Source organism: Typopeltis vanoorti, chromosome 19, assembly GCF_054136105.1.
Source record: "Typopeltis vanoorti isolate ZY-2024b chromosome 19, IOZ_Tvanoo_1.0, whole genome shotgun sequence".
NCBI lineage: Eukaryota > Metazoa > Arthropoda > Arachnida > Uropygi > Thelyphonidae > Typopeltis > Typopeltis vanoorti.
Genome location: NC_143567.1, coordinates 43926300 through 43951659, shown reverse-complemented (window position 1 = coordinate 43951659; position 25360 = coordinate 43926300). Strand labels below are relative to the sequence as shown.

General features: G+C 35.6%; 1 protein-coding gene across 3 annotated transcripts in view; it reads right to left on the bottom strand.

Moving 5' to 3' along the window:
* LOC150096051 (PCNA-interacting partner-like) overlaps nt 1-25360 on the bottom strand; it is a 274947-nt gene that overhangs the window by 210002 nt on the left and 39585 nt on the right. For all 3 annotated transcript variants that reach the window (XM_090408806.1, XM_090408805.1, XM_090408804.1), the window contains exon 4: nt 3516-3797. In XM_090408806.1, the coding sequence (XP_090264932.1) occupies nt 3516-3797 (282 nt within the window). The remainder of the gene's footprint in view (nt 1-3515; nt 3798-25360) is intronic.

Sequence of the window (25360 nt, the reverse complement as noted above, 5' to 3'; positions counted from 1 at the left end):
AAACAACTTCCACCAAGACATCAAATTAACCATGGAGATTGAAGAAAATGGATCTCTACCTTTTCTGGACGTAAAACTTACTAAGACATCTGACTCCATAAAAATCTCCATCTTTAGAAAACCTATGCACACAGACAGATACCTGCATGCGTCCTCACATCACTATCTGGCACAGAAGATGGGTATCATCTTAACTCTAGTGCATCGTGCAAGATCTGTACTGTGAGATGAAGAACTAAAAAATGAACTACAACAGCTTAAAAGTACCTTCAAAAACAATGGCTACTCTTCAAAAACTATCAATAAACAACTATACCACCATCAACGAAACACAGGACAATTCCAAAGGTTATATCTCCTGGCCATACATCAGCACGCTCTCTAAGAAACTAAGAAGAATTTTGGGAAAGTTTAACATAAAAACATGCTACTCTACTCTTCCCAAACTAAGATCAAGTTTAAGCAAATACAAACAAGCTCACAACCATCTAAAATTCCCAGACATGTACAAAATCACATGTGACTGCGGAAAACCATACTATGGCCAAATGGAAAAATCTATCCTCCTACGTCTTGAAGAACACCGAAGAGACATTGCTTACAAAAGAACCAGAGCTAGTGCCCTCTCAAGCCATGTCCTGTTTTCAGTAAACACAAATATTGAAGGCCGCCAACATGAGATAAACTGGACAACTTCAAACCTTCACATATGCCACGACAAGGTAGAATGCCACATAGTCAAGTCTAAAGATATTGTCATGGACCCTCTCCATATAAACAGTAACCTCAGCTACAATTTACCGGACTCATTCAGCTCTGCTGTCAGATACTGGCGCACTTGTGAAGCCACACGCACAAAGGTGTCTAACAATAGGACTTTAACACAGACTGTAGCTCCAGTTCAAAGTTAACTGTGGTTTACAGTTCGAATTTATAGTTTTATAGTGACGCAATGTTTCTTTATAGTGTTTTTATTGGCTTTCTATGTTCTCTCACGCCTGAAGAAGTCGGCCACTCTGATGAAACATGTTGCATATTTAATAAATTTAATTGTTTGTTCTAATTCTCGGATCTCAGTCAGTATATAAAAGTATGAATATATATATACATATACAGGGCTCCATAAATATGCTTGCCCACTTGCCTGTGGTGAGTAGCTGCAGACTAGAAAAATAACATTTTTTATTTAATAAAAAAACTTTCTAAACAAAATCTTTTTAACATTAAGAAAACACAAAATAATATATGTAATATAAAAGGGCCATTCAAGTAACAAAAATGAATGTAATAAATTACATTTTCTATAATACTAACATAATGCTTTTACTATTCTATCTATTCCTTCTTCAAATAGTCATTACACAAAAGTAATCTTATCCAACCTCGATACAGCAGCACTAGTCACTTTATGTAACTGCTATTGACATTCAATGTGTCAGCAGTCACCTGATTTGTTAGGTCACAACGCACCTTGCCCATGGGATGTCCACCGAATTCTTTCCAAGAGCTTATATATAGGGCTTGCCAAATGATGCAAAACTGTACTTGATACCCAAAAATTGTACTAGCCCAAGTACCCCCCCCCCAGTCCATTTTTGTTTAATGATATATATATATATATATATATATTGTGCCATATAACAAATCAGGTGTTTGTAGCCAGTATAAATTAGAGGAATAAAATGCTCCCAAGTCAGTGCAACTGTGTCTGGATGAAATGGCTGCAAGAAGGGAACTGAACTGAACTGATGAAGTTTGGAAGAAGCATTGTGATAGGATGCCATGTTGCAAGCCTATCTGTTTGGCTAACTGTTGACAAACTCGGCTATCTCAGGTCAACAATAAGTGATACTATAGTGAGATGGAAGTGCAGGGAGTGAACTGCAAGTGCTACCCACAGTGGACAATCCACCACTCAATGAATGTGACCATAGAGTGCTACAAAGGATAATATGAAAAAAAAAAACAAGTATCGGCTGATACATTGAATGGGGAGTTCCAGGCATCAACTGGAATATGAATCTACACTGTATATTTAAATAATGCATATCGATGCTTCAGTTCATCTGTGGGATGAACTGGAGCATCAGGTGAGGTTCATGGGCCGATTTTATAGATTATGGTGCAAATGCAGATCATCTTACTATGGACAGACAGAAAATTTGATCGAGCAATGCATTGAAGAACACATCCAAAATATTGAATACCAAAGATGTGAGGCCTCAGCTTTGTTATCATGTACTTTCTTCAGCTGACCAACTAGACTCTTCAGCAATGAGACATCAAGTGTTATGGGATAAGTTGGAACTGTTACACCATTGCTATGAAATAACCACAAAGCAGAATTTGGGAATCCTTAGAAATGGCGTTGGATCCAAAACATCTAAATATAAACCCAAGTATCAACTTGTCAGAATACATCCTAGCCATAGTTAACCAAACGCATGTACGTGAATATGTAAACAAATACAATGTACATATTTTTAAAATAACCAGACTCTTTCTACAATCTATCTAAACAGTGGTTTACCTCTGTTAATCTTTTTCTTGTTAAGTGTTTTTTTGATATATATATACACACACACCAGGTCCATCTGGTGACAATTACTTTCAGCACGATAATGCTGGAATAGATCATTCAGGAATGATTCCAGAATCATGAGGGTGACTTTATACTTCACTGGCTAGTTCAGTCTGGATTTCCAATTAAACTGATTATCAGCAGAATGAACTGTTTGCTTAAGGCAAATGCAATTAAGTCTGCCTGATCTAAATAGTCCCTCTAGAAGTTTATTTTTTCACTTGGTTAGAGTATAATAAAATTAGTTTAATCCTTTATCCAAGTGTGAGCAAACAAAGTTTGCACCTGAAGTATCTTCAGGACTAGGGTAAAGTGATACAACACCAGGTAGGTATAGGTAGAGATGACCAATAGGTACCAATAGGTAGAGATGACCTGCTAATGCTTCTGCCTGGTATTTCCACTAGGGCCTGGCTCCCACTGAAGAGACCTCAATAAAGGTCTAAACTAGTCTGGGTAGTGGCCCTTCCTTTAATGCATAACATTAGACATATCCGCAAGGAGATGTGTTTTGCATTATAGGAGATACTGAGTTAGGAGTGTTGGTAGCTTTCTCCACCTTTGCACCGAGTTGCCCTGGTGTTGTATCACTTTACCCTAGTCCTGAAGATACTTCAGGCGCAAACTTTGTTTGCTCACACTTGGATAAAGGATTAAACTAATTTTATTATAGTCCCTCTAGAAATTATGTCACACACTTCTGGCACCCTATGATAATTTCAGAATTACTTATTCATGCCCTGACTATATTGACATTTATGATTAAAACAAGAATAAACAGTTTAAAAATTAAATAAATATGAAAATCCAGTTTTGTTTGATTTCGTTTTTTTCCACAGAAAACGAAAACAAAACTGTATTTCCATAGTTATTTTATTTCTAAACTATATCATCATTAAGAATGACAAGAAAATTATTACTAACTAAATCTCACCATTATTTCATCATCTGAGTAGCCAAAGAAAAGAAAGGTTAAGTTTCCGATATGCTGATTTAAATCAGAAGTGTTTTTTTTTATTTCATTTCTCAATTTGAAAAGCAATGTCCATTCATCAATGGTGTTGCTTATTTGCAAAAAATCTTTATAAGACTTTATCCATTTTGACACATTGTTAGAAGTGTTGATGTTGCTAGTATCTATGACAGAACACATCTGTATGTAACTCTTCTGACAGGAAATCACATCACTTGTCGTAACAATGAACTTCTCAGTATCCTATAATAACAGAAAGTATCATATTTAAATTACTTAAATTGAAAATCAGGAAACTATTAAAAACCTATCATAAAAAAACTAACAAAAACTGCATTTAGAAGTTTCTTTGTAATTATTTTTATGAAATCTGCTAAAAAAAAAGAGAGAGAGAGAGAGAAAAAAAGATAGTTTATCATTCTACAACTGTTTACAAAAACAATATGGAGATTCCAAAATAAATATTAATTTGAAGGAGTTTAATAATTTATCATATCACACAAAGTAAATAATTCTTTACCAATGTTTCACCTTTAGTTACTGAAGCATTCCCAAGATTACAGTAATCACAATGTAACCACCCAGTTATACAATGTAGAACCGAATATGAGTGCAATTCCTCCCCATCCACAGTGGATGATAGTCTCCCAACTCTCTGGTAGTTTCATACAGCTAAATCTATTTAAATTGCAATCTTTTGTGGAGCATATTCCGACTTCCAGAACAGTCTTTCACTTCTCATTTGATGTCGTGTTAAAATAGCAGTTTTTCTCCATCTTACTACTTCCTCAAATACTGTCCAGCAAATGGTCCATCCCCATCACCTGGATGGACTTGTTGTTTCATTCTGGGTATCTCCATGAATGCAGGTCACAAAGTTTCCAGCAATGGCGATCTTGGGCCATTCTGTAAAATTTTCTTTATTTTTGTTATATTAAGAATATTTAAGATGTTATATATTTAAGAGGTCATCTATTGCACCATTTGTAAAATTCTATTATCAACTTTATATTGCTATCAATCACGCCTTTTATTCCTTTTACACGTGCACTTTAGGCCTAATTTATTTCTTCTACTTTACTCAAATAAAACTATAATCTGCTTAATATAGACCTCACTATTAATCCATTATAATCTTCTTTATGTCTGCACTGCTAGCGAATGACTTTTGTTATTAGTCTATCCACGATAAACAAGCTACCAACTCTCAAACTATGTAATTTAGAAAAATTTATTTGTTTAATGACTGCGCAATTCGAAATTATATATATCACTTGAGAATTCAAGTATGGAACATATGCAAGATCAAATTTAATATACACAATCCTTTATAGCTAGTTGTGGCAATTCTTAATTCACTAATTTTTTTGTGTAGACAGTGCATTGGCAAATAGATCATTGGCAAATTACACAAACAAAACATTTTATTTTAACCTAGTAAAATAGTACAATGCACAAACAAATAGGAGACATTAACTCTCTAAGGCCTATTACATACAAAGTAGGCAAAATATGCGACCGAACATCATACACACAACACTTAGTTAACCCTGTCACAATGCTTAGATATCTAAATTAGACATGTAGGCGCCTCTTATGTTACACTTAGCAAAACTTCGTTCACTACATATATAGGTTAACATTCATTTTCCCTTTCATTACCACAACTTATTACTAATAAGTTAATAAGTTGTGGTAATGAAAGTAAAAAAAAAAGACCACAAATACAAAACTAACAATTTTCTGTAAGCACATATACAATTCTCAGTTGTAAGCTTTTAAGACATTAACAAAATTGTGCTTACTTACATTGACTTTTACGAACACAGTTCAATCAACTCGAACAAACCTCAGTTAGTTTAGCTTGACGTTGTGTTTCAGTACTGGTTGTTGTCTGGATGATCCTCGTGGTTCTGCTGCAGACGTTTTCCGGGAAGCATTAGGTTGATTTTCCATCGGGAAACTGGAATGGAACGGCCAAAGTCACCATGACCATGATTTCTAACTGGTAACCATACTCTCGTAGCACGTCCACAGGAAATTCATCGAAAATTACGACCTCCCCCCTGCACCTGGAACCAAAATCTGGAATGAACCCCCCCCGAGCTTCGAGCCCTTTTATATTGTCACTAATCCTTTGTTCTTCTGATGTAGTTTCCAGGATTACCTGCAAGCACGATGACATCACTTCAGTTCCCTCCGTTCTTGGGGGCATATTTCTATATTTGCATTACCTTGCAAACTTTTGCTTTTACTTTGTCATCACTATAATCTGGGTTAATCCCCTACTTTCCATTTTACACATACAGTAATTCACATGGAGAGAAGAGGCAAGGAATAAGAAAAGTCTCATTGACTATGTTATTGCTGATAGTGATGTTTTCTCACTAGTGCAGGACACCAGAGTGTACAGAGGATTTGAAATTGGAAGTGATCACTATTTAGTCTTGAGCAGGATAAAATTGAATTTCATATTGAAGAACATGTAAGAAAGTTTTAAAGCGAATAAAAGTTGAGCAGCTCTCAGATGTGAACTGTAGACTAAAATACACAAACATTATTGAAGAAAAAATGAAAGAGTTTGAGAACAGGAACCCTTGGAGATGCAGTGGCAAGCCCTGAAGAAAACATTGACTGATTCAGCCAGAGAGGCATGTGAGATAAGGTTGTCTGCAAGGATAGAAAAATTAGAACTCCATGGTGGACACAGGAAGTTAAAAAGGCAGTGAAAGAAAAGAAAAAAGCATATCAAAATTCATGGCAAATAAGTCAGCTTGTGCTCTTAGAGAATACAGAGACAAATGTAAGAAAGCTACACACTGTGTAAAACTAACTAAACAATAGTCATTGGAAGACTTTGGTAAGAACATAGGAAATAAATATAAAGAAGATGACAAGATATTCTGGAGGTTGTTTAAGAAGCTCAGAAATGGAGGAAACAGTGCTTCAAAAGGAATTAGAGATGATAAATGTGATGACATGAAAACTGGAAAAAAAGATATTCTTGAAGTATGGAGTAATTAGTTCGAAAAACTGCTAAATGAAACAATCAGTGACAGCACAGTGGTAAAAAAACACTGACCAGGCATGCAATCAGGAATATATATATATATCCATAAAGTAGATACAGCCATCAAAAACCTGAAATGTGGAAAGACAGCAGGAGTAGATGAAATTAAAGCAGAAAAATGCTCAAGTATGGTGGTATAAAAGTCTTACAGTGACTGCATTGCATAGTACAGAAGGCCTGGACAGAGGGACTAATTCCAGATAATTGGAGTAGAGCTTTCATAGTACCCATATATAAAAAGAGAAACAAAACTGAATGTGAGAATTATAGAGGTATTTCCCCACTGAGTGTTCCTGGTAAGACATATGCAACTATACTTCAGAAACAGTTGAGAAGGATTGTGGAAGAGAAGCTTGGTGAAGAACAAGCCGGATTCAGGCCCAATAGAGGATGTCAGGATCAGATTTTCACTTTATGACAAATAGTTTAAGACAAATGAAATATAACAAAGATCTGTATTTAAGTTTTGTAGATCTCGAAAAGGCATATGACAGGGTGCCGAGAGAGAAAAGCTATTCCAAACGCTACAGTTACATGGTGTTAATGGGGAATTATATCGAGCAATACTTAGTCTCTATTTGAGTTGTAAGTCAGTAGTGAGAATTGAATGAAGTACAAGAAGATGGTTTAATGTTAAATCTGGTGTCAGACAAAGATGTACATTATCCCCTCTCTTATTCATTATCTATATGGATCACATTATGAAGGAAAGTGGTATTAAACCTGATATCAAAATTGGAGATGTTAATGTCAGCTCTTTGCTTTATGCCGATTATGTTATACTTCGAAATAAATCTGCTACAAGTCTGCAAGATTCAATGACTAAATCGAATAACTGTTGTAATAGATACGGTATGAAGGTCAACATTAAAAAGTCAAAGACGATGAAACTTGGAAGAAACATTGAAAATGTCAATTGTATTGTGAATGGAGAACCTATAGAACATGTGAAACATTTCAGCTAGTTAGGCACAATTTTTAGTCAAGATGGTAAATTGAATACGGAAATAAACAACAGAATCAACAAAGCTGGTATGGTTGGAAGTCAACTGAATAAGTTTATATGGAATAAGAGAAAAATTAGTCAAAACACTAAATTAGCTGTATAAGACAGTGTTCAAACCAATTTTATCATATGGATCTGAGAGCTGGGTTAGAAATAAAACATTTGACCAAAGACTAGAGACCGCAGATATGAGATTCCTGAGAAAGATTGCGGGCATGAACAGATGACATCAATGGCAATATCATATTAAAAATGAGGATGTTAGGAAAGAACTTGACATTGTTAACATCTAGGAATGTGTGAGCAGAGCTAATCTCAGGTGGTATGGTCTTTTCTCCCCCACTTAAACAGAATGGGGGAGAAAAGATTAGCAAAACAAGTGTTCTCTGCCAGGTTGGCAGAAAAAAGACCCAGAGGAAGACTAAGATATAGGTCGATTGATACGATAAAAAGTGTCTGGTCAGTGGTTATTTTTATATATGGGTACTATGAGAGCTCTACTCCAATCATCTGGAATTCGTCCTACTGTCCAGGCCCTCTGAACTATGCAGTGCAGCCACTGTAAAACTTTTATACCTCCATACTTGAGCATTTCTGGTCTAATATCATCTACTCCAGCTGCCTTTCCACATTTCAGACTTTTGATGGCTTTTTCTACTTCAAGCATGGATATGTATTCCTGATTTCACACTGCCTGGTCAGTGTTTTTTATCACTGTGCTGTCATCACTGCTAGTTTCATTTAGCAATTTTTCGATGTAATTACTCCATACTTCAAGGATATCTTTTTCTCCAGTTTTCATATTACCTTTATCATCTCTAATTCCTTTTCCTTCATTTCTGAACAACCTCCAGAATACCTTGCCACCTTCTTGATATTTATTTTCTATGTTCTTACCAAAGTCTTCCCATGACTTTTTTGTGTTTGGCTAGTTTTACAGAGTTTAGCTTTCTTACATGTGTCTCTGTATTCTCTAAGAGCACAAGCTGACTTATTTGCCAGGAACTTTTGATATGCTTTCTTCTTTTCCTCACTGCCTCTTTAACTTCCTGTGTTCACCAGGGAGTTCTGATTTTTCTTTCCTTGCAGACAACCTCATCACATGCCTCTCTGGCAGAATCGATCAATAATTTCTTCAGTGCTTGCCACTGAATCTCCAAGGTTTGATTCCTGTTCTCAAACTCTTTCATTTTTTCTTGAATAATATTTGTATATTTTAGTCTACTGAGAGCTGCTCAACTTTTATTTGTTTAAAACTTTCTTACATGTTTTTCTTTTCAATATGAAATTCAATTTTATCCTGCTCTAAATGGTGATCACTTCCAATTTCAAATCCTCTGTACACTCTAGTGTCCTGCACCAGAGAGAAAACATCACTATCAACAATAATATAGTCAATGAGACTTTTCTTATTCCTTGCCTCTTCTCTCCATGTAAATTTGTGCACATTTTTATGTTGGAACATGGTGTTAGTAATAATCAGTCCATGTCCTGAGCAGAAATCCAACAAGTATTTGCCATTATTATTAGCTTTGCTCTTTTCTCCAAATTTTCCCAAAATATTTTTGTATGTATGACAATCATTTCCTACTCTGCTATTTAGATCCCCAACAAGGACCAACTTTTCATTTTTCATTGTGTCAGTTGCTTTTTCTAAAGCCTCAAAAAATTCCTCCACTTCTACCTTAGGAGAACCTTCTGTGGGACCACAGGCACAAATAAGTCTCATTGTCCAGTTCCCCATTCTGATATTTGCCCACATCAGTCTATTTGAAACTGCCTGCCATTCAAGAAGATTAGCCTCATATTTAGTGTTGAATACTATGGCTACTCCTTCTTTTCCTTGATTGTCATTGCCTGAATATAGCATTTTGTATTTATTGCTCAGAAAGATCTTACCAGTTTTTGTCTTTTTTGTTTCAGTCACCCCTATTATGTCGATCTGGTACTTATCTAATTCCTCAGCTAGCTCCATTTCTTTGCCATTCAGGCTTCTTATGTTGATAGTACCGATCTTCAATTCTGGTGATATTGAGTTGGGATGTTTTAGGATTTGTTCCAGTAGCTGAATTTTCGCTGTTCGCCTCAGTTCCCTGGCGAAAACAACCGGGTCCTTGTTTAACTGGGCGATGCCCCAGCCGACATGAAATTCTATTATGTTGTACCATCATTTAATATTGTGGTTTAAGCCAATAAGAATACAATTTGGTTGGCTAAATCCCAAATTGCCAGCCCATTCTCGTTTGTTCAGTATCCAAGTAGATACCTAACAGGGTGCACCACGAGAAGGTGAGGATTGGACATTAGGTCAGTAGCCCTGGTCGGTTCTCCACATTCCTTTAAAGGCTATGTGGAGGTCTCATCTCAGTTATACAGTTTTGACCCTTAAGCACCCCATAGTTTTTAATGGCAGTGTAAAATAAGAAATCCTTTCATACTTTCTTCACTTAAATATTGTATCACCTTAGAAGACCAATGTCATTATTAATTTTCTTCATTTGCAAATTAAGAAAATAATCTAGTTTGGAGATTACTTCACAGATTGTGTAAATGTTCACATGTTTATGATTTTGTTTTATTGAGAATTACTCGTATGCACAAATCTTGAATCTTATCACGCAATGTATAATCTTTATAAATAATAAAAATTAAATACGTTTCTTTTAAGATAAAAAAAATCTACTTAGTCTTAAAAAATTTTAAATTTGTTTTCATTATTTCACAGCCTCCCTCAATAAAACGTATGGTCCCCAAGGGGGCCGAAGTCCACAGTTTGGGAAGTGCTGCCTTAGAAGATAGAAATATAAGATCTGATAATGTTGGAGTCTTGACAGGTAACAGACTGATTTGGAGGGAAATTGTAGATTGGAAGTCAGTAATGATGTAAATTTCATGTAGTACTATCATATCCTGTACACCCCTTATGAGGGTACATATCAGGAATTTGATGCTGATGATCATTGTTCATGTTTTTTGTTTGACTAAGGTATGTGTAGCTTGGTGAAATTACTTAGTTGAATGGTGTGGGTTTGGCAGCATTTGTGTCTCGTCCATTTGGTTATGTCAGGGTGAATTTTTAGTCCTATTTTATTACAGGCATCAGGCACTTGAAGCATTGTTTCAAGTTGCAGAGGGTTTTGAGCTATGAGTAATATATGATCTGCAAACATTAATATTTGGAGAAGCTATCCAGCAATGTTTATGCCACCTTTAAGTTGATTTTCCTTAAAGTGCTTTCCATAGTACACATAAAAAGGTTTGGTGATATGACATCTTTGTCGCACACCTCATTTATAGTAATAGTTATAGGGTCATTGAACAAGGTTATTTGTGAACAGCTCCCAATGTTAATTTCTTTAATTAGATTGATGTAGACTGGATCGATGCCTTGTTCTAGTATTGCCTGTAAAACTCTGTTATGTTCTATGGTGTCGAAGTCATCATTCTATTGTAGAATATCCTTTTTTGAATCCTGTGTGTTCTTCTGCTGTATACATGACAGATTCTACACCAATTTAACTTATGGATCCGAGAGGGGAGTTAAATGTTAAATAGTTGATCAAAGACTAGTGATGACCACAGATATGAGAGTTTTGAGAAAAATTAGAGAGTGAACAGATGGCATTAATAACAAAATCATATTGGAAATTAAGATATTAAAAGTGACCTAAGAGTTTTGGCATTCAAGAATGTGTAAGCAGAGCTAACCTAAAGTTGAATATGGTCCTTTTAACAGAATGGCAAAGCAGATTCGATGGCAGGAAAAGATCCCGAGAGAGAGAGAGAGATCTATGCACTGATACAGTTAGAACTGTCTTGGAATCTTGATAAATAACAGACTAATTTGGAGGCAAATAGTCATTAACACGTTTTTAATAAGCTATCATATAGTGTTACTGTAGTCTATCCCTTGAGGTACCTATCAAGAATTTAATGATGCTGATAAAATTATGAAGACATTAAAACAGATCATGACAATGAAGCGGAGGATGCTGGAACGTAGAAATAAGGTTATAATTTCCTTGTTAATGGCTTGATCATGTTACATACAGTTTATTCTGTGCAGATTTGTTTACCAGGTTTTCAAGGAGATGAAGATATATTGGAAAGGTTATAGAGACAACTGACTAAAGTAGTTTCATTTCTAGAGTGCTGATGAAGAAAGATTGAGGAAATCCAATTTGCAGAGCCTTGTGTATAATAAGAGAGGGAGAGATATTAATTAAACATATAATTTGGTAATGGAACTGTTACCAGATTCATGTGAAAGAAATTTTTCACAGAATGGGGGAAGCAGGGGTAGAACAAGTAGATCATTCTTGGAAGCCTCATTCCCTTATAAGCTTATAGGGAAATGAGGTGCAGGTATTTTTTTCATGGAGAGTGGTGAGTGAAATATATTGCTAGTGTGTAGTGAATGCAGAAACAAGGAAAGAATTTGAAACACAATTTAATGAGCTGTGTGTGACAGGGGTTATAATAATAGTTCACATTCAACTAGTTATCAGATTAAAAATGTTTTCTTTCAATGTAGCAATAACAAAAATCAATTTATATAATGTTCTTGAAAGATACTTATTGTATGTAATGTAAGGTAAAAAAATATGTATACTTTCGAAACAATGACACTGCATTTCTACTTTCTGAGAAGACAAAGTTGAGATTTACAAGATTTACATTAAATAAATCTTAAAAAAGTGCACTGAAGTAAAACTGGTGGTGACAGTGTTCCTTTATTGGAAAAAAAAAATTTTTATGCCGATTCCATTTATTAATTTTTTTTTTCTTTAAGCAATGACGATTTTAATCTTAGTCTACATGGTATGCTAAAGTTACATTGGTTTGGTAAAGCATTACAACTACTGGCCTGACCTTTTTTTTTTTTTCCACACCAGAGGTTCAGGCCAGTATTCATTTTAGAAATTATGGACTTTACAACCATCTTATAAATAACTATTTTAATTTCCTGACATTTTGACCTTCTTATTAAGGTCATCATCTGAAGTATACACAAATATACAAGGACAAGCTGAGTTACATTTCATACAGTATGCTAAAGAGATAATGATTTGATCAACAGTTATTCTACTGGCATGACCTCCAGTGAAAATATAATATATAGGTAGTCCTTGACTTACAACGGGGTTACGTTCCAACCTCTCCGTCATAAGTCGAGGACTTTTGTTAATTCTCGATTTGTTTGATTTCTGTTATAATATTTTCATAAATTAGGTTTCTATATAACTTAAAACGGTGAAAAATGTATAAACTTACATAAACGTTTATAAATTATTTATTAGCACATACAAATACATAAATACAAAATTAAGAAAGAAAAATTTAAGAAAAAAATACATAAACACATATCAAAAATGGTGCACTTACTTTAATTTGAAATTCCTTTAAATATTAGTTAACATAAACAAAAAACTTATTAAGAGTGTCTTTAATTAAACAGGTAAGTAACTGCACTTATTTGGACGATATGCTTATTTCTCGTGATCGGGAGTAGCTTTTTTTAATCAGAAAATTGGTTAATGTTGTTTGTTGGGTTTTTCCTTCATATATTTCTCGATAACATCTGACTGCTTCTCGAATTTGCTGTTCGACTTTGGCGAAGCGATCAGTGTCTTGATCCATATTTTCGAGTAACTGAAGTCCTTGATTTAGTTCAGAAAATACTTCAGCTAATCCTTTAACAGTAAATTTTTTAATTATTTCTTTTCTTCGTCTTCCTCGTTATTCCTTTCTTCTTCTACAACTCTTTTTGGAAAATCAAGTCTTGATCAGTCAGTTCACCTTCTTCGTGATCTGCTAATTCTTCTATATCGGTAATATTGATTTCTAAATCCAGTTTACTTGCAATTTCAATGATTTCTTCACCAATTTGTTCGAACATACTATGTTCATTGTACTCTTCGAGTATCTCCTGCAGTAGTAACTTCTTCCAAATTCCTCGCATACATTGTTCCGATACTTCATTCCATGAAGTTCCAATGTTCTGGATACATTGGTTGATATCGACATTTTTCCAAAAATCACATAATGTTATAGCTTCATTGTCCATTGCTGTTGTTGCTTGAGAAAATGTAGTTTACAGGTAATATGTCTTGAATGTAGCAATCGAACCTTGATCCATAGGTTGAATCACAGCTGTTGTATTGGGCAGTAGATACATCACATTTATATATTCATTCAAATCGCCAATGTGAAGAGGATGTCCTGGAGCTTTTTCAAGCAGCAATAGAATTTTAAAAGGAATGTTTTTTTCAAGAAACGTACTTCTGGAATAAAACAATTTAAGAACCAGTCTTCGAATAAAACAATTGTTATCCGAGACTTAGGATTACTTACTTTGAAAAACTGCTAAATGAAACAAGCATTGATGACAGCACAGTGGTAAAAAACACTGACTAGGCATGCAGTCAGGAATACATATCCATACTCGAAGTAGAAAAAGCCATCAAAGGCTTGAAATGTGGAAAGGCAGCAGGAGTAGATGATATTCGACCAGAAATGCTGAAGTATGGTGGTATAAGAGTCTTACAGTGGCTGCACTGCATAGTTCAGAAAGCCTGGACAGAGGGACGAATCCCCGATGATTGGAGTAGAGCTCTCATAGTACCCATATATAAAAAGGGAAATAAAACTGCATGTGAGAATTACAGAGGTATTTCCCTACTGAGTGTTCCTGGCAAGATCTATGCAAGTATACTTGAGAAATGGTTGAGAAGAATTGTGGAAGAAAAGCTTGGTGAAGAACAAGCTGGATTCAGGCCAAATAGAGGCTGTCAGGATCAGATCTTCACTTTACGACAAATAGTCGAGAAAGCATGGGAATATAACAAAGATCTGTATTTAAGTTTTGTCGATCTGGAAAAGGCATATGACAAGGTGCCAAGAGAGAAGCTATTCAATACGCTGCAGTTATATGGTGTCAATGGGGCATTATATCAAGCAATACTTAGTCTTTATTTGAGTTGTAAGTCAGCAGTTAGAATTGAAGGAAGTACAGGAAGATGGTTTAATGTTAAATCTGGTGTGAGACAAGGATGTACATTATCCCCTCTGTTATTCATTATCTATATGGATCACATTATGAAGGAAAGTGGTATTAAACATGATATCAAAATTGGAGATGTTAATATCAGCTTTTTGCTTTATGCGGATGATATTATACTTCTAAATAAATCTGCTACAAGTCTGCAAGATTCTCTAACTAAATTGAATAGCTGTTGTAATAGATATGGTATGAAGGTCAGCAATAAAAAGACAAAGACAATGAAAATAGGTAGAATCATTGAAAATGTCAACTGTGTTGTGAATGGAGAACCTGTGGAACAAGCAAAACATTTCAGCTATTTAGGCACGATTTTTACTGAAGATGGTAAATTAAATATAGAAATAGACAACAGAATCAGCAAAGCTGGTATGGTGGGAAGTCAATTGAATAAATTCATATGGAATAAGAGAGAAATCAGTCGGAACACTAAATTAGCTGTGTACAAGACAGTGTTCAAACCAGTTTTAACTTATGGATCTGAGAGCTGGGTCAGAAGTAAAATACTTGACCAAAGACTAGAGACCACAGATATGAGAGTCCTGAGAAAGATTATAGGCATGAACAGATGGCATCAATGGCAATATCATATTAAAAACGAGAATATTAGGAAAGAACTTGACATTGTCAGCATCCAGGAATGCGTTAGCAGAGCTAATCTCAGGTGGTATGGTCACTTAAACAGAATGGGCAAGGAAAGATTAGCAAAACAAGTGTTCTGTGCCAGGTTGGCAGCAAAACGACCCAGAGGAAGACCAAGATATAGGTGGATTGATACGGTACAAAGTGCCTTAGACGATAGAAATATAAGATCTGATAATGTTGGAGTCTTAACAAGTAACAGACTGATTTGGAGGAAATTTGTAGATAGGAAATTAATAATGATGTAATTTTTTTCATGTAGTACTATCATATCCTGTGCACCCCTTGAGGATACATGGCAGGAATTTGATGATGATGATGATGATGACTTAGGATTACTCCTGTAGTAAACTGGCAATTTATTCTTGTCAATGTTTTTCAAAGCTCTGGGGTTCTGTGAATGGTAAACAAGAAAAGCAGCATTTCCTCCAAGAAGAAGAAGGGTAATCCTATCTTTAAATGCCTTAAAACTAGGCACCGATGTAGCTTCTCTGTGAACGTAAGTTCGTTCTGGCATTCTTTTCCAGAACAGTCCGGTTTCATCTACATTAAAAATCTACTCTAGCAAATAGCCTTCATCTTTTATCAACTCTTTCAGATTTTTCTTGAAAATTTCGGCACTTTCAAAATCAGAACTAGCAGCTTCTCCCGTTATTCAATTGTTATGTAAGTTAAATTGGCTTTTGAATCGATAAAACCAACCTTTAATAGCGTTAAATGTAGGCTCGCCATATTTATCTTCTTGTTGTTTCCATAAATTGTCAAATAGCTGAGTGCTTTTGTCTGAATTGTAAACAAACTGAGAGGAATATTCTTGTTGATTTGATCATCTATCCATATCATTAAAAGCTTCTCCATTTCATGAATTGGCCCTTCTCTTCTTTTCGTTAAAATTGTACATTTCATATTAACTGCTCCTTTAGCTGCCTCCATTATTCTTGATTTATCTTTTACGATTGTTGAAACAGTTGAATGCGATAGTTTTTCTTCTCGTGCTATTTCACCGACTTTCTTTCCGTTGTCATATGCTTTAATGACCTTCATTTTAACATTTAAACTTAAAGCTTTTCTAGCCTTCTTTTTTATGTTGGAATTTTCATCAGTAGTTTTACTTCTCTTACTGGACATGATAGGGTTAAGATGAGATACAAAAATTGCAACGAGAGAAAAACGAACACTTTGACTGCTGATTAGCAACTAACGTGCCAAAGGCTGGGATAAGTTAGAAGTGGATGAATCATAGCAGTGGCTATTGCATACTGCTGATAGGCTTTGCTTGTCAACTAATGGCAACGCTGCAATGCGTATACAAAAGCAATGTGATATATGTATGTATATGCTTGCGGGGAAAGTTAATTTAGAGAATTTTTAATAATAATAATTTGGTCTTTGTAAGTGCGAATCATCATAAGTCGAGGACTAGCTGTATATGTATATATGTATATATATATATATATATAAATTAAATATAAAATACAAATAAAATGTCGAAACGTCGAGAAATTAAAATAGTTATTTATAACACGGTTGTAAAGTCCATAATTTCTAAAATGAATGCTGATCACCGTGTAACACTAAAAGAAATTCATTCGAAGTTTATAAAAGTTTATGGGCACTCTTCTCCTTCATTTTCGACAATTAAGAAAGGGTTGCTGAGTTTAAACGTGGCCGTACCAGCCTTGAAGATGATCCACGTGAAGGACGTCCAAAAAGTGTAACAACACCAGAAATCATTAATCAAATGCACAATATGGTATTGGATGGCTGGTGAGTCAAAGTGAGTGAAATTGCTGAGACTATAGACATTTCAAAAGAACATGTAGGATATATTTTGCATGAAGAATTGCAAATGAAAAAGCTTTGTGCAAGATGGGTGCTGCGCTTGCTCACAGCAGATCCAAAATCTCTGAACAGTGCTTGGAGCGTTTTAACAAGAATAAAACTAATTTTGTGCATCGATTTATTACTATGGAGGAGATTTGGATTCACCATTACACACCAGAATCCAAACAGCAGTCAAGACGGTGGTGGACAGAAGCTGGTTGTTCAGCACCAAAGACAAAGTCGATTCCATCAGCAGGAAAGGTCATGGCATCGGTGTTTTGGGATGCTAAAAGGCATATCTTGAAAAGGGTAAAACAATAACCGGGAAATATTATTCTGATTTTTTAACCAGACTAGACAAAAAAATTCATGAGAAAACACCCGGTATGCAGAAGAAAACAATCATCTTTCATCAGGACAATGCACCTGCCCACAAAGGTGTTTTGGCAATGGGAAAATTAAGGGATCTGCACTATGAATTGTTGGAACATCCTCCCTATTCCCCAGATTTGGCTCCCTCAGCCTTCTATCTCTTCCCAAAACAAAAACTCTTCCTCACTGGTCAGCGTTTTTCTTCAAATCAAGAGGTGATTGCAGCTGTAGAGGGGTATTTTGCAGATCGTACTGAGAACCACTATAGGGATGGGATAATGGTCCTGGAGCATCGCTGGAATAAATGTATTAGTCTTAAGAGAGATTATGTTGAAAAATAAAAATAATTTTGAAATGATAAATTCTTTTTTTCATTGTTAGGCCAAGAACTTTTCAGACCACCCTCGTATAGTGAATTAGATGGATAGGAATCTGTTACTTTTTTATGAACTTTGGATGAATTTCTTTTGGCATTAAACCTTCTTTTACAAAGAATTTTATAACCGCACGATACTCAATTTTATCCATTTCCAGGGATGCAGATAACACTTTTGCTTCAGACAGCTGTATAAAACAAACTACTTGATAGAATGACTTGAAATTTCACATGGATGATTTTTTTTTCTAAGTGATGTTATCACTTAGAAAAAAAAAATCTTGCCAATAATGTTGCCATCTATGATCAAGGCCGAGAACTTTTCAAACCACCCTCGTAAAATTTATGGAAACAACTACCATGTTGAGTTGTTATTTTGGTTTATATTAAACTTCAGTTTAATATAAACCAAAATAATCACTCAACATTTTGACATCCTCGTTCGTTCAGTATCCAGGTAGATACCCACTGGGTGCACCACGAAAAGGTGAGGATTGGACGTTAGGTCAGAAATCGTGGTCGGTTCTCCGAATTCCTTTAAAGGCTATGTGGAGGTCTCCTCTCGGTTATACAGCTTTGACCCTTAAGCATTCATAGTTAGTAGTGAATATGGAATTTTGGATTACAACTCAGCATCTCACAGAATAATCTAAATCAGATTAAAGGCATATCCAGTTAATGTTACACTTACACTCATAAGTGAGATATTCATCCACTTATGCAGGTATAGATGAGATAAAAGAATTGTATTTAGAGTGCAACAAGCAGTGTACAATATTAATAAAAAATAATTTTTTGTTTAGATTAGTTGATTGGCATACAAAACTGGAAAATAAGAAGAATGAATAATAATATTCATTCTTCTTATTAAATTTAGTTTAATCCTTTATCCAAGTGTGTGCAAACAAAGTTTGCGCCTGAAAGTATATTCAAGACTGGGGTAAAGTGGTACAACACCGGGCAACTCCTTGCAAGGAGAATTTTCAAGAAGAATGAAGCACTGAAAAATTTAGTTTAGGACTGAAGAATGAAACAAGATGAACAATTTCTTTATTGCAAATACTTACATAAAAGAAGATTGTACTCATGGGTTCACCTAATAGTCAATACAGGAATCAGATAAATGATATTGTTGCCAGCAGAAGGTGGAGAAGTGTGATCAAAGCAACAAAAAAAGTACTTGGTGAAGACTCCCAGTCTGCACCAGGATCATGACTTATTGATTCTTCTTCTCCTGTAATCCGAAATGAACCGTTGGGTCATTCATGGCTGGTAGGTGATACTCTTTGCTAGCCTCCTCCAGTCGTCTCGGTCTCTTGTTCTTGATGTCAGTTGAGAAAGGGAGGAATTTGTCCATTTTTTTATGTTATCAGTCCATTTTAATCGAGGTCGGCCCCTCGCCCTAGATCCCGGAATGATTCCTTCTAGTGCTTGCTTTGGAATGCCATTAGCCCTCTCCACATATCCGAACAATTTCATCTGTCTTCTTCTGATGACTGTCAGAATATTTTCCTTTTTTCTCCCATCTATTAAATCAATCAGTTTTCGGACATTTTCATTGGTTTCGTGAGCAGTATAGGGAATTCTCAAAGTGTTCTGTAAGTTTTCATTTCGAAAGACAGGAGTCTCCTCTCATCTTCTTTCGATAAAGTCCAGGCCTCACAACCATACAAGAGGACAGAATTCACCAAGGTGTCAATTAGTCTTAGTCTGGTTGTGATTGCTATTCTGTTATCTTCCCACAACGGTTGCCTTAGCAATTCGATATTTAATGTCGGTTTTTGAACGGCCATCTTGACTCGACATGCTTCCTAGATAAGCGAACCTCTTTGCATTCTCAATTTGCTTATTGCCAATTTGTATCTTTAAGAATTCAATGTCTGATTTCGAGGTTATCATTGTTTTTGTTTTTTGTAGGTTTATGTATAATCCATATTTTTTTAATGTTCTGAAAACACGGCTGTTTATCTCTTGTAATTCTTCTTCGCTTTCTGCCAGAAGATCGATATCGTCACCAAAACGTAAGTTATTTATTCTTAGTCTGCCAACTACTATTCCAGTGTCATATTCATAAAAGAGCTTCATCTATGACATATTCCAGAAAACTGCAACCCTGTTTTATCCCCCCCCCCATTCTCCCCGGAACGGTTCGCTGCTGTAATTTTTAATTTCAATTCTCATATCAGATGAGGAATAAAGATATTTAATAATCCTAATGATTTTGTTGTCAATACCACAATGTTCTAAAATTTTCCATAATGCCTCGTGCCATATTGAGTCAAAAGTTTTTTGAAGGTCTAAAAAGTTGTGACAGATTATTTTGTTATGTTCTATGTATTTTTCGCCTAGCATGTGTATTGTAAAAATATGCTCAATTGTACTTCTGGACATCCAGAAACCTGCTTGTTCATCTGATAGTCTGCTTTCTATTTTCTTTTTGATTCTTGACAGTAGTATTTTTAACAGGATTTTGCTTGGATGACTAATAAGGCTTTTTGTTCTATAGTTGCTACATTTATTGCTGTTTCCCTTTTTAGGAATAGGTACAAAGACAGAGGTCTGCCAATCAGAGGGCCAAGTCTCTGTGTTCCATACATCCTGGAATAAATTTAGCAAGGTGTCTATGATGATGTCACCTCCTTCGCGTATCAGTTCCACTGTGACACCATCACTTCCCGGTGATTTTCCTATTTTTGAGGAACTAACTGCTACAATAACTTCTTCTTTTAATATCGGGTAATCTCCTTCCTCCGAACCTCCTGGCAAAATTCCATCCAAAATATCATCAGTCAGTTGAGGGTCCTTTTGAAAAAGCTTGGTTGTGTAACATTTCCATCTATCAACTATTTTCTGGTTATCTGTGATAGGAGCTCCATCTTCATCTTCTATGTTCCAATTAATTACGGTAAAAGGTTTGGTTAACTTATTGATAATTTGAAAAGCACTTTTAGAATTATTTTTATTTAAGTCCTCTTCTATATTTTTGCATTTAATCCAATATCCATGTGTTTCTAGCATGTTTGATTTCTTTTTTAATAATCTTAGCAATATTTTTATACTGTTCTCTATTATCACTACTATTAATATGAGATTTCAAATGTCTTCTTTCATAGCATAGGTCCAAAATATTTTTGGTATCCATAGTTTATTTATTTTCCTTTTGTATCCAAGGATTTCTTCAGCTGTCTCAGTTATCTTTTGTGAGAAGTATTTGGTTTTAGATTCGATACTATTATATTTCTTGAAGCTTGTGTCAAAAATTTGTTTTAATTTGTATTTATATAGTATATTTATTTGGGGATCTTTTAATTTTTCTATATTATATCTTTTACGAGTTGATTTTGTAGGTAATCTTTCCCTCATTTTCATATTCACAGTTGCGATGACCATGTTGTGGTCGCTGCCAATGTCGGCTCCAGGATATGATCTGGTTCTTGTGAGGTTGATGGAGTTTTTAAATCTTGTTTTTAAAACTTAATAAGTTTTAAAAATAATAATTAAAACTTATTGTTTACTGAAGTTAAATTGAAATTAAGGGCTAACAAGAAACAAAAGGATTGTATCAAATTTAAAACATTATTATTATGTGAGACCTCTCTATTTTTTATAAATGATTCTGTTTTTCTTATGCGTGGTGTTATCATGTTCGTCAGATATTTCGCTAAGTTTGAGATCAGAGAATCTCTCCCATCTACAATTGGCCATAATGGAATATCTTTTTTATGAATTTTTGGTGCTCCATAAATTCTTGGGACCAATGGATGTTTTGATGATACAGATCTTTTTAATTCTTCTGGCCAATTAGATAACTTGTTGATCAACTCATTGGTTTTATTATGTGCATGACATGTGGGATCCCTGTCTAAGGATGAATAGACATTGGAATCCTCTAATAGGATGTTCATTTTTCTTGCGTATTTGTCTGAATTCATAACTACTGTTGCATTTCCTTTATCTGCCTTGATTATTACTGTTTTTATCTCGTCTTAATTCTTTAAGGGCTATGGATTCCGATTTAGGTAAGTTTCTACATGGTACTTTTACATTTTAGTAATAAGGCTGAACTCTGTATGTGGATGAGATCTGCTGAATCGCTAGGAAGATTGCAGATTCCTTTCTCAATTTGCACTGTGATGTCTACTTTTGGAATATTCCGTGGTGATACGTCAAAATTAAAACCTTTCATTAGCAGATTTTTTTCCCATTTTTGAACAGGACTTTGGAAGAAAGATTAATTGCCACTTTAGACTGATATGTTTTTCTTTTTCACACCCACCGTGTACCACTGTTTGATATCTGTTTGTCAACCATTCACTGATCCAAGAGTTTATATTTCAACCCCATATTCTCCAGTTTGTGCAACAGTTTTTCATGTGGTATCTAAGCAAATGCCTTAGCATAATCCAACATTATCATAGTGTATCCATTCCCTTTATCCAACTTAGCTGTAACATTGTTATAAAATATGAACAAATTGATAAAACATGTAAACCCCTGCTATTCCTTGAAGAGTATAGCTTGTTTGTCTACCATTTCTGTATGCAAGTTCTTACCAACTTCTCTAAAATCTTCACTACCAATCAGTATCTCTGGTGTGGTTAGACACATCAGTTTTTGTACTCACCCTTGTACAATGGAACTATTATACATTTCTTCCATTCTTGTGGTATCATTCCTGAGCTGAAACTCAAGTTACACAAACATGTGAAAGGCCTAGCCAATTCAGCTGAACATTTCTTTATCTAAAACATGACTTACCTTTAGTAAACCCTTGCTGCTCCTTGAAGAGTATAACTTGTTTGTCTACCCATTTCTGTATGCAAGTTCTTACCAACTTCTCTAAAATCTTCACTACCACACCAGAGATACTAATAGGTCAGTAGTTAGACACATCAGTTTTTGTACCGCCCTTGTACAATGGAACTATTATACATTTCTTTCATTCCTGTGGTATCATTCCTGAGCTGAAACTCAAGTTATACAAACATGTGAAAGGCCTAGCCAATTCAGCTGAACATTCCTTTATCAAATATGCTGATATTCCATCTGTCCATATTGACAAATTCTTATCCAGGTTATGCAACAGCTCTTCAAGCAATGTAACAGTAGCACTATGCAACATGGTACATACACCTGGTTGATATATCTTAGCAAAGTGAGCACTCATTAACTGAACAATCTCATTAGCTTTTGATTCAAGAGTACCATCTGCATTCAATACAGTCATTCTTCTACATTCATTCATTCTTTCTTTTGCTTGTGGCATAATGATAAAATTCTTTTCGATTGCGTTTAGCTTGCATAGCCAATTTCTTTATATACTCTGATTTAGCTTTCTGCACAATACTTGTTACTTTTCTAACCTGAGCTTTATATATTTCATAACTCCTCTCACTCTTATTCTCACGATTTTCTTGCCACATCATCTTCTTCTTGTGGATCTATTGCTTAATAATGATGCACATCCATTTCACTCCCAACCTATTTATTCTTCAAACACTAGGGATACATTCAGATACTGCCTCAAAGCACTTTTTCAAAGATTCCCATTCAGTAACTGATACCATGGGACCAAAGACAGTATTTTCCTAAGTTAACCATAATTTTCCAATTTTGTAGTTCAGCATGTAACCTGTTCTAATGAGAATATCAATATAATTAGATACTTCCCAAGAAAGCACAGCATGATCACTGTCACCAATTGGTGGTAAAATAGCCATATTCTTGAGAGAGACCCCTTCTGACGCTATGAACAAATCTAACACTCTTTGACCTCAAGTTCCTTCTTTCACATGCTGCTTAAGAAAGTTGTCTCACAACAATCCAAACAATGTTTGGATAGTTAAAGTCATTCATAATGATCGCTAGTTTAGCATCTATAAGGCTAAATTGGCGATGCATTTCTTTGTCCCCTGCAGATGAGCTGATAGGTCTGTAGCAACATCCCCACCATATATTTTATTATTATTATTACTATTATTATTACTACGGGCTACTCCAGGGAGTCCTTAGACTCATCGAGGGAGGCCCTAAACATCATGTTCACACAACTGTTCAACATTCTCACAGTATCTATCATACCTTGCCTTGAACTCGCTCACTGTCATAGCACCCACAACAGACTCTGGCAGCTTATTCCACTCATTTACCATTCTAAAAGTAAAGAACCCAGCTCTAACACCCCTGCTAACCACGCTCTTGCCCAGCTTCCATGGGTGTCCCCTAGTTCTCCCACCACCAGTCCTGATCTCAAAAATATCCTCTGAATTAATCCTATAGAATCCTTTTAGCAATTTGAATGTCTCAATCATATCTCCCCTTTTCCGCCTATCAACTAGTTTCTGCAACCCACAAATCTTCAACCTGTTCTCATATGGTTCATTCCATAGACCTGCTATCATCTTAGTCACTCGCCTCTGGATCCTCTCCACCTCCTCCCCATCAAGAAGGAACCGAGGTGACCAAATCTGGGCACAGTAGTCGAGATGAGGCCTTATCAGGGCTCGGTACAGAGGTACAATAATTTGCTTGTCTCTGCTCGTCAAGGTATTTTTCAACAACCAAGTGAGTTGATGAGCTGATTTAGCTACTTTCGCAATGTGCCCCCTAAACTTCATCTCCCTATCCACCAACACTCCTAAGTCCCTGGCCTCATCAATCTCTTGGAGTACAGTTCCACCAATGTGGTATAATGCTGCTAATCTTTTCACTCCGAAATGCATAACCTTACATTTTGTCACATTAAATTGACATCCATTCTCCTTAGTCCAGAACTCCAATCGATCTAAGTCATCTTGCAAGACTTTGACATCTTCTGCATTCACTATCGCCCTACCCAACTTTGCATCATCAGCGAACAAATGAACTGTCCCACTTAGACCCTTCCCTATATCGTTAATGAACAGATTAAACAGCAGTGGTCCAAGAACAGAACCCTGTGGCACACCACTAGTCACAGGCCGTCTTTTGGACTCTACTCCTGAATAAACTACTCTTTGATATCTCTCCATCAACCACCCAGCTATCCATCTCACCAACCCTATATCCATTCCCATATGTTGTAGTTTACGGATTAGAATTCCATGTGGTATCCTGTCAAATGCCTTTGCCAGGTCCAGCAGTATTCACTGTAAACCCATTTCCCTTATCCAGTTCAGTCACCTTGTTATAAAACTTGAGCAAGTTACTGAGGCATGATCTACCCTTCACAAAGCCATGCTGTCCTCTGTACAGTATCTCATTTTCATCAATCCATTCCTGTATTTTTCCCTTGACTACTTTCTCCAAGACCTTGACAACGACTCCTGATATGCTGATCGGTCGGTAATTTGCAACCATAGTCTTGGATCCTCCTTTATGCAGTGAAACTATTTTCCCCTCTTTCCACGCCTTCGGGACTAAGCCAGACCCGAGACTCAGATTAAACAACATGGTCAAGGGCACTGATAATTCCTTA